The sequence below is a fragment of the Phoenix dactylifera genome, chromosome 8 (genome assembly GCF_051530095.1).
Source record: "Phoenix dactylifera cultivar Ajwa chromosome 8, Ajwa_hap1_PhDact_Kaust_v1.1, whole genome shotgun sequence".
Lineage (NCBI taxonomy): Eukaryota > Viridiplantae > Streptophyta > Magnoliopsida > Arecales > Arecaceae > Phoenix > Phoenix dactylifera.
This window is the reverse complement of record NC_143197.1, coordinates 23580349-23591037: the sequence shown is the minus strand read 5'-3', so window position 1 is coordinate 23591037 and position 10689 is coordinate 23580349. Positions and strand designations below refer to the sequence as shown.

At 37.6% G+C, this 10689-nt stretch overlaps 1 protein-coding gene across 2 annotated transcripts; it reads left to right on the top strand.

Moving 5' to 3' along the window:
• The first annotated feature begins 3811 nt into the window (after positions 1-3811).
• On the top strand, positions 3812-9704 carry LOC103707987 (ABC transporter G family member 15-like). Of its 2 annotated transcripts, none has more exons than XM_008792724.6 (8): positions 3812-4277; positions 4369-4448; positions 6481-6945; positions 7061-7186; positions 7313-7444; positions 7681-8238; positions 8321-8428; positions 9144-9704. In XM_008792724.6, the coding sequence occupies exons 1-8, from the start codon at positions 4010-4012 to the stop codon at positions 9498-9500; spliced, it is 2094 nt and encodes a 697-aa protein (XP_008790946.1). In that variant the 5' UTR covers positions 3812-4009; the 3' UTR covers positions 9501-9704. The 2 variants fall into 2 exon arrangements, with proteins under 2 accessions (XP_008790946.1, XP_088559255.1); XM_088703129.2 differs by having other exon boundaries at positions 3869-4280.
• Positions 9705-10689: the final 985 nt, after the last annotated feature.

Below are 10689 nucleotides of genomic sequence, written 5' to 3'. Positions count from 1 at the left end.
ATTAATTACGTGCATATAGTAAATATATAGTATACATACTTAATATACCATAGTACACGCTTAATATACCAGTACAATACACAGTTAATATAATATAGTATATAGTTAATATCCTCCAGTAATAGTCACCAGAGTACACACTTAATATAAGTTTACATTTAATTTGCCACAGTATATGATTAATATACCATATAACACAGCTAATATAGCTGTTGTCGACATGGTTAAAGTAACCTCACACAATTAATCCCTCTTTCTACACATTACATTCTAGTTGTATGCAATTGAGATACTAACGCATGTAATTATTAAGGCAAAGTGTCCTTGTACAGTCAATATACATTTATCGGCTAAATGTTTTCAACATAAGTGAATCATTCGTCAACATACCATTTGAAATATAATACTCAAAATATATCAATGTAACACAGTTATATTAGACAAATGAGATTTAAAGTTACAATGTCATATTACATAACTAAGACATAAAGTTACAATGCTATGTTACACAACATGGTTAATCTTTTTTGCTTGATAACCACTATCCATACCATGCCCCAAATCTATCATAGGTAACACAATGGCCGGCCATGAAACAAAATATGTGCTGCAACCCAGCTCCTATACAATGAGGGATCTTTAACTTACATCACGCAATGGTCTCAAGTTTCCACCTGTCAGCATCTCCACAAACCTATTGATTTGGGATGATAAAGAAATAAATGAGAAAGGATTTCTGAAAAAATATGGTTATCAATCAAAAACTTTACATGAAATACTAAGCCATGAAAAATATTTTGTGGCCTGTTATGTAGAGAGAAGAATATGAATAGCAAATGACTTCGATCATGTCTTCAGGTAAATCAGCATCAGTAATTAACAGGAACCAAGCAGCTGGGTCTGATGGAAGAGAAGCATTAACCAAAGTCATCCCATCTCACTATATATATTTGTTGCCGGGCTTTCACTCAGGCAACAGCATAGCCCCCACCGATCCGAGCAGAGAAAGAGACTGCGTTCCACCAGGTATTGTCCGTTCTGGCGGGAGCAGGGATCTCCTTCCCGCCACACGGTTTTGCCCTTTAAAAGGCGCCTCACGGAGAAAGAAATTTCCCCCCCCCCCTTTAAGGCATAGACCTTTCCGCTACTCGGCCGATGTGGGACTAAATTCGGGCCCTCACCGCAACAATATTCATTTTAGCAACCAATATCCTTAATAAATTGTTGTTAGGCAGTGTTATTTAGGCCCCGGCTCATTTTCTCCAAAAAAAAGGGTGGTCTGCTAACTAGGGACTTCTCCTAGCTATTGACCAATGGTCACATAGATATGTAATCTATGTTTATACAGACATCAGATCACTCATTTGAAGATTCTTTTATACAGCTTTGAACTGTTATATAGGTTAAAGATTGATTTCCAAAAAAATCATCATCATCTTGGGAATCAATCAGAGCAAGAGGAGCATATATATTTTGCTACATTACTTCATTGTAAACTAGGAACTTTTCCCAATCAAATATCTTGCTATATATTATGTTGTTTTATGACACATGATAAGTCATGATGTCAATGTAATTAACTTGGTTGGCTTTCATTTTTGGCAATGGACAATGGACATGAGACATCAACAGATCATTCCTACAAGGGGCCTGTGGTCCAGTGATACGTGTGGAAACCCGGTGACAACTCGCAGGTATGGTTGGAGGCAAGGACCTTCTTTATGGGAAGCGTCTCCCTCATGGCTAGGTGGGTGTCTCCACTTGCAAGTGGGCATGGTACTCCTTGCTTTAGTCTTTTAAGAACAATAAAAGAAGTTTGGGGGGGGGGGGGGGGGGGGGGGGGGGGGGTTGGTGGCGGGGGAATAGATTTAAATGCAATACAAGAAAAACAAAGAAGAAAATAAATTAGAGTTCGATGTAATACATGAAACTTACGTACTAGATTGTATTATATTGTCACACTCAAAAAAAAAAGAAGATTGCATTATATTGTCGACCAACCTAACTGGTTGTTCATGAGCTTTTATGAGATGATTTAGTACTGTGAAACAAATGGATTAAGTGGTGGTCCATGAGCCAGGCTTGCTCTCTCATCTCCCTTTTACTCAGTTGCCTTTAGGAATGTTAAAGTTACATGCAAATCAAATCAATGATGTCCCACAATATAACTCATTTTTTTATGTGACAAATACAAGAGTATTTCTTGATGTCTTTGTCCCATTGTGCTTACTGAAAATTAATGTTTCAAAAAATGTAGCTCATTTTTCATGTGATATTGCTCAGGGATGCAACCACCTTTTTTTGAGATAACATCTGCTTCCTCTGAAGTACCAAAGTCTATTAACTGGTTGGTAGGATCTTGATTCGAGACTTTTAAGCAGCTGCTGTGATGATGTGAAGCTAGAGATGGAAGATGTGCAACTGTTATTAACTAGTTGAATTAATAGACGTTTAATATTCTACTTTCACCTGCAAGCAAATGAATAATCAAATTCAAACAAATAAGCTAGAGAAAAATTATAAAAAAAAATACTTGGAAGCAAATCTCGAGTCTATATGCTATCAAAAAATGGCCAAATTAACAAATTACTCATAAAGCAGCTGTGAAGAAGAAGTTTTGGCCCTCAAGAGATCGTGGTTGGGGGTGAGGAACATGTGCTTGGTTGGTGGACTCCTGTAAATAAATATTTCGAAGTGTCAACCCTTATACTTCAAAGTTATCTATGAGTGTTGTCATTAGTTTAACATATTACTCAAGATAATAAGCCTGGTGAAATGGTTGTTCATGCTTGAAAAGTTTGAGGACCTAAGCAAGCATGTGTTTAGTTCTATATTGGTTATGCATTGGATAAATCTTGAATACTTATACCCAAATATACTCTCTTGATAGGCTTCCTGGATGAGATCTTAGGTTATTACAAAACAACAATACTATGAAGAGAAGATTGAAATTATTAGCCGCCACCCAACCAACCTCATTAAGATTCCTTTGTTGATGAGTCTCAATCAGAACATTTATTCATGTAGATAAAAGACATTTATTCATGTTGTTAAAAAAGGAAGCATTAGAGTCAAACCAAACTATAGACTACTTAAGCAACCCATATCAATTCTAAAGAAAGGATTGTACCTTATATAATTTCGAAATTGCCTTGCACAAACTATCCATATGAGTTCTTTGCTCCCAACTTTTTTCCATATGTAAGTTTCACGCAAGACCTACTTGTAACCACCATTTATGAATGATGCTACCTATAACAACCTAGAACCTCACCCACGAAGATTAGTCGGAAGGTATTATTTGAGTTTTTTATCTCTATATAAATATTCAAAATTTATTGAGTACATAGCCGATAAGGGACTAAACACATACTCGCACGAATCCTCTCACCATCTAGCATTTTTTAATGAAATTCAAGCCTTTCTCACATCAACTCTAAATTAAATTTTAAAAAAAATAATATAAACCGAATCAAAAAGGCCGGTTTTATGGATATTTATAATTTGATCGGTTTTTTTTTATATTATGTATCTTTATTTTTCCGAAGTTTGCTTTCCTTGTTGAGGGAGTTCTTAATAAGATCACCCCACCACCCTTCCCTCTGCATGCATGCATCCCCCGCAGAGAATTCATGCCATTGCACTAGTGTGGACGGCCATAAAGGTTAACCAGGCCCTTTTTTCCTTGCTCTCCCCTTCTCGAACGTTACCTGTACCTTTTGCCACCGCGACGTCCCCTTCCAAGCCCCATAACCACTACTGGAATGAGATGACGTAGAATAACAATGCTCTGTCGAACGTCCAACCACCCCCGGACCCCGCTCTTAAATGCCCCATTGATGCATCCATTACCATTAAATCTCTCTCTCTCTCTCTCTCTCTCTCGTCCCTTGCATCTCCTCCAATTTGAATGCTCTCCCGTTACGGCTCATGACTCCACTCTCCTCTTGTGAGCACGGAACGTAAAACTGGAACGTGCCAACGAAAGATTAATAAAACCGGTGGCGGAATGTTGGATTCGGCAGCGGTCTTTGAGAGTGACGAGATGGCGATGGAGATGGAAACCCGGGCATCGGCGCCGTCGAAGACCTGGGCGAAGTCTTCCGCAGCCTACTTGGTGTGGGAGGACCTCACGGCGGCGCTATCAAGTTATGGCGGCGGCCGGCCGGCCAAGAAGCTCATCCAAGGGCTGAGCGGGTACGCGGTGCCTGGCCGGATCATGGCGATCATGGGGCCTTCGGGTTCCGGCAAATCGACACTCCTCGACTCCTTGGCAGGTAGTAGTTGGGATTCACGTGTGGTGTGTGTTTTTAAGTTATGATTTGTTGCTTGGGGTTTTAGAGGCAGCGGTTGTTTGATTGGAAACAGGGAGGCTTGGAAGCAATGTTTTGTTGACCGGGAGAGTTCTACTTAATGGCAAGAAGAGAAGGCTAGACTATGGAGTTGTGGTATGTTGCTTCCAACCTTCTTTTCTGTTTGTTTGTTTGTTCGTTTGTTCTTGTTTTTTGTCTTCCCTCAAGGAGATAGTATGATGGCATGCATGCTCTGGCTCCATATTCTCGGACATGAGACAGTGATTTAGTATGTTTTGGGCCTAGAAGCTGGGGAGATTGGTGAATTTTAGACATCAGCTATGATTTCCTTCTGAATGAGAAAGGGATTGGTATTAATTAATAGGATGGTGTTTATATTTTTATTAAGAAAATACTGGTAGGATAGTATAGGACTGCAGATGCATCTAAGTTCTTCCAGATTGCTGGTGTGTTGTTTGCCATTAGTTATTGGTTGACAGTCACCAGTTAAGGTGTCAACAATTAATATTGTTAACTGCCATCAATTCAAAATATACTGACATGTTCTTGAGTTTTCCTGATTTTAGAGAACTTAAAATTTGTCGTGTAATCAGTGACTGCAGTCAAAATACTAGCTTTATTGTGATCCTTAAAGCTTTCATAAATTGATCCTAATCTATCATCATAGTTTCAAATGATTGCAAGATAATTGAAAATCAGTAAAATATCAATTGATCAAAAAATTATATCTAAAATGATGTAAAATAATATAAAAATATAACAATTAAATGAAGTGAAGACGACAAAGAATTATCGCTGTTCGGGCAGTTCACAAAAACCAACTTACGTCTGCGAGCCCTATAAGTTAACGAAGAGAACATTAAGTTATAAGATAAAGAAGGTGTAGAAGCCCATTTGATGCAGAAAACTAAATCGTTTATAATGGTTGATATCATGTGTATAGAGAGTTCCTTCTAGTAGCCTCTTCTAGCATTTATGAAGAAGAATCCAAGTTATTTAGCAGTTCTTTCTAGGAAAACTAGTTTTTAAGTGGTTATTTCCCGCAATAGTTGACTTTCTCTGTGAAAACTACTTATAGATGCCCTTTTTCTGTGTTATATCACCTGTATATCTCTGGAAAAACCATGTGCAACATTCAAGTAGTCTAACAAATGATCAAAACACATGTTTGGGCAGTTAACTACAAGGTTCACAATCTCGGAACCGGATCCCGTACCGGTATCATGCTGGTACAATATAGGTACAACCGGTTATGGGGGTTGGTTTGGCATATGGGACTCGGTATGCCTCCAATATTGAGGCTCAGTTCGTTACTGATATAGTAAAGTATGCCCATTATGGGGTGGTATGCAATGGTACACAAACCATGGTTAACTAGTTAATCAATTAAGAAAGTTCACTTATAAATAGAAGGTCAACAAGGATTAACCGATGTACTAGATTGTACAAGATAGAAGTATAGAACTAGTTACTGTACTATATTAGGTGTTGTACCTTCATGCTGCATCATAAAATGTGGAGCTTAGATTGATCCTGGTTTCAACAATTATACCCTAATTCATAAATTTTAGATGTAAAAACACTGGTTTGTAAAAAACTTTTAGTGAAAAGGAAAGGTAAAATAAATTTTACATAGCTTTTGGTTGCTAAAGAGTATTGGGTGTTAGGTTTGTCTAAAATGTTTGCAAAAAAAAAAAAAGCAAAAAAAATTCCCTGTCAGACTTGATTTTTTTTGTTTTTAATATATAAAATCAGAATACATCAAAAAAAAAAATTTTATAATCTGGAGAAAAGACTGATACAAAGAAAAGCTTAACAATAACAATGTCTTATAGAACAAACTAATGAACTGGATCATATGGCATAAAGTGATGCTATTTCATTCAATTATCTCTGATCCAAAGTGTATCATCAATTTTAGATTCGATTCTGATGAAAAGTATTGATTTAGATCCTTCATTGTCAACCAAGATTTTGAACTAATTTTTATCGTAATTTCTATCTCAATTTTGGTGTTGCCCTTGGTTTTCTGATTACATTCCTTTTGTTGAATGCCTCTCCTCTTGTAGGAAGGCTGTTACAGTCCTTAACTAGGACTCATCTGGTTCCATCTCATTCCCTTCTGCTTACTAAGTAGTAATACTCAGCATCCTTTGGTGTTGTCTAGGCCTATGTGACACAAGAAAATGTGCTCCTAGGGACCCTCACCGTCCGAGAAACAATCACGTACTCAGCTCATCTGAGGCTCCCTGCAACCATGAGCAAGGAGGAGGTGGCAGCTGTGGTGGAAAGAACTATTGAGGAGATGGGCCTGCAAGATTGCGCCGACCGGGCAATTGGGAATTGGCACCTGAGAGGGATCAGTGGTGGAGAGAAGAAAAGGCTCAGCATTGCACTAGAGATACTGACACAGCCCTGCCTCCTCTTCCTCGACGAGCCCACTAGTGGGCTCGACAGTGCCTCAGCTTTCTTTGTAATCCAAACATTGAGGCAGATGGCCTGCCATGGCAACAAGACCATCATCTCCTCCATCCACCAGCCTAGCAGCGAAGTCTTTGCACTATTTGATGATCTGTACCTTTTGTCCAGTGGAGAAACAGTTTATTTTGGAGATGCCAAGTTGGCTACAAAGGTAATACAAGAGCAGTGTTAAGAAAGAAATGGCTGCAGGCATTGAACAGTTGTTTCCAATGCTAAATTGAAGGCTTTACTCTTGACTGATTACCTTAATTTGGCATTTGATGCAGTTCTTTGCAGAAGTTGGGTTCCCTTGTCCTAGCAGAAGAAATCCATCTGATCATTTCCTTCGATGTATAAACTCTGATTTTGACCATGTGAATGCTACATTAAAAGGGTCGATCAAAATTCATGCGGTGTGCACGTTAACTAGTGCTTATAATTTTTTTCCTGCATCCTTTTTATCTATAATTTCCTTTCACCATTTTTTTTAATGAAAGAGATATGATAACCATCTGAACATTGTTTTTTTGTTTGTTAAGGAGGCAGAATCATCTTCAGATCCTCTGTCGAAGTTAGGAACCTCAGAGATCAAAGCAATTCTTATCGAGAAATATAAGAGCTCAGAATATGCAACCATAGCTAGAAATCGGATTCAGGAGATATCTAAGATAGTAGGCATCTTGCTCAAGCTGAACTAAAATTTTGTTGCAATAGGCAGTACATTGTAATTTTCCATGGCAGTTTGATCTTCGATGTCCAATCAACTGGGAATTTGCACACACCTCTGAGGATCACTTTGAGACTGTTGATCAACTGGCTAGGGAGTGCACTTAGTTTCTTACCTGCTTCTAGTCTTGATCCTTTTATTTAGTTCTTACAATGTGAGTTGATGCACATCAAAATGCAGGAAGGGCTTACTGTGAATTCAGATAAAGGAAGCCAAGCTAGCTGGTGGAAGCAGCTCACAACTCTAACAAGGAGATCTTTTGTGAACATGAGCAGAGACATTGGCTACTACTGGCTGCGGATGGTAATGTACATATTGGTAGCTGTGTGTGTGGGAAGCATCTTCTGGGATGTAGGGACAAGTTACACAGCTATATTAGCAAGAGCCTCTTGTGGGGGCTTCGTCGCGGGCTTCATGACCTTCATGTCCATTGGAGGATTCCCATCTTTTATCGAAGAATTGAAGGTGTTCATTCGTGAAAGGCAAAATGGGCATTATGGAGTTGCAGTATACATACTCTCCAACTTTCTGTCAGCATTCCCCTTCTTAGTTGCTGTGTCCCTCTCCACTGGAACTATAACCTATTACATGGTGAAGCTCCACAAGAGCTTCTCCCATTATGCCTACTTCACTATTAGTCTTTATGCTGGCATTTCAGTGATAGAGAGCCTCATGATGATTATTGCCTCACTTGTCCCTAACTACTTAATGGGCATCATAACTGGAGCTGGTGTCATTGTAAGGCAACAATTCTCAAACTTTGAGTAATGCATCATACTTGACCATCCTTCGACTCGTCATCTTGTTTGCTTTTTCGCAGGGAATTATGATGATGACAGCCGGGTACTTCCGGTTGCTGCGAGATCTTCCTAAGCTATTCTGGCGCTATCCAGTTTCCATAATCAGCTATGGGTCATGGGCCTTACAGGTGATTTCCTTGTCATCTATTTCTTTTTATCATTTAAGTGTTTTCAAGCCATGGATGACAAGTTCTCTGTAGATAATAGTGCCATTTCTTGAGATAAAAAGGAAAAAAAGATGTTTTTTTGTGTAACTTATTTGTTTGTCGATAAGAATATATTGATTAGCTGTTGCTTACCTCTTAACAATATTTTTGCATACCCCATCCACATTCATGATTTCAAGCTCTCCATAATCTGAAGCAGAACTGACTCATCTTATAACGCTGCTCCCAACCAATTTATTCATGATCTTGAATGATGTTCATACTGACCATAGGTTCTTCATGAAGGAATGAAATCAATGAATAATGCACCCCGAATATCCATTAAGATCTAATACCAATTTACAGAGATATTCAGCAAATGTAAAGTCATATTCAGCAGAATAGTCCCCAAAGCATTAAAAAGAACTAATGTAATCCGCATTTCATAGGTAAGATGATTAGCTTAAACAATTGTCCAAGCATAAAACTATGAGAATATAACATGAGTCAAAATAAAATTTTTGCAAATGGATGGCAAAACCTCATATAATTCCATAGTGAGTGCCCATAGATAGTGTTCATTTTTCTGAGAAAATAGTCTTCATTTCAAAATAGTTTCTTATTACTCAAGAGTCAAGATTAACATTCTCTTGAAATAGAGTATTTCTGTTGATTGTGACATCCTATTGTTCTGCAGGGAAATTACAAGAATGACTTGATTGGGCTGGAGTTTGATCCTTTGATACCTGGAGATCCAAAATTGAGTGGGGAGTACATCCTAAAAAATTTTCTTGGCATCAGCTTGGAGCACTCAAAGTGGGTAGATTTGACAGCTGTATTTGTCATACTTGTTTGCTACAGGCTTCTCTTCTTTCTGATTTTGAAGCTCAAAGAGAGGGCTACCCCTCTGCTTCGGATTATTTACGCCAGAATAACCATGAAACATATCTTGAAGACACCATCCTTCAAGAAGAGGAGGCCATCATTCTCATCGCGGCATCCAAATCTCCACCCAATGGCATTGCAAGAAGGCCTGAGTTCACCACTTCCATAATGTCAATAATCGCTAACTGGAATTGCTAGAAAGTATTTGAAGTTATCATACAGATGGAAATGAGAGGTATTGTCTATTGTAGCAATGCAAGATATTTCCAATTTCCAAGTACTTGATTAACATAATCATGTTGCATCTTGTAAAGTATTTCTGTAATTTTACAGAAATATCATAATAGACCATGTCAATCCTCTCATGCTAAAATACTGTTGCAGATTCATTGACTAAGCATGCAAATTAAACAAGATATCAATTTATTTCAATATAGCATGCTTATGTGAATGCCACTATTTGTTATTTTAGTTGGTTGGACCATGATACCAGGATATCCTGCTTCCAATTGAAGGCCATTGGTGGAGGGGGTTTGGTTATTTCTGAAAAGTGAAATATGCACAGAGTGGATATTGCCTTTTTTTCCCCTTTTAATATTATTGAACTAAGGACTAAGAGGGCTGATGAATTCTTCTTGCATCAATAAACCCCTACAAAAAAATGTCTTAAAATTGCTGCCTTCCATATGGTCATGGAATGCTTACAATAATTTCACCCATAATATCACATGGTGTTTTTCTCGGTCCTTAACATCTGCTTCAGGCCAAGTTCATGTGAAGATGTTACCTTAAGGTAAAGTTCATGCGAAGATGTTATTGCCAATTTAAGGCCATGCACGCGTGCGCACATACAGTTGCATGTGTATGCTTGCACATGCACAAGACTTCATATTCAACATGATTCTTGGTGTGACGCGCACACGCGATTTCATATTTGACCTCATTTTTGTTGCCAAATAATAGCATGATGTTATCTCAACGGCCCGTTCTTTGGAGGATAAAATACTTATCCAGAAATTTGTATTTTTCTGGGTCAGTATTTTCCAAGCAACATTTAGATATAAAAATAATTTACCCACATTCTTTTATGCATTGGAAAATGGCTTCGGAATCTATTATCTATGTTCTTTTGCATTACTACTTTTTGCTAAAATCTTTCCATATTTTCTATAATACCCTTTATTATATAAATATTATTATATATAATAATTATATTATATTATATTATATATGTTGTATTGAAATATAGATAATATATAATATAATATAATAAATCTAATATATATCATAATATACATATTACATTATATTATATTATTATTTATTATTTATTATGATATTATTATTATATATTATAG

Bases quoted from the DNA above. Each gene is read 5' to 3' on its own strand.
- LOC103707987 (XM_088703129.2), top strand. From the start codon at position 4,010: ATGTTGGATTCGGCAGCGGTCTTTGAGAGTGACGAGATGGCGATGGAG. The intron at 7,445-7,680 runs GTAGGCATCTTG...ATCAAAATGCAG, and splicing joins TTCAGGAGATATCTAAGATA to GAAGGGCTTACTGTGAATTC. The intron at 8,239-8,320 runs GTAAGGCAACAA...GCTTTTTCGCAG, and splicing joins TAACTGGAGCTGGTGTCATT to GGAATTATGATGATGACAGC.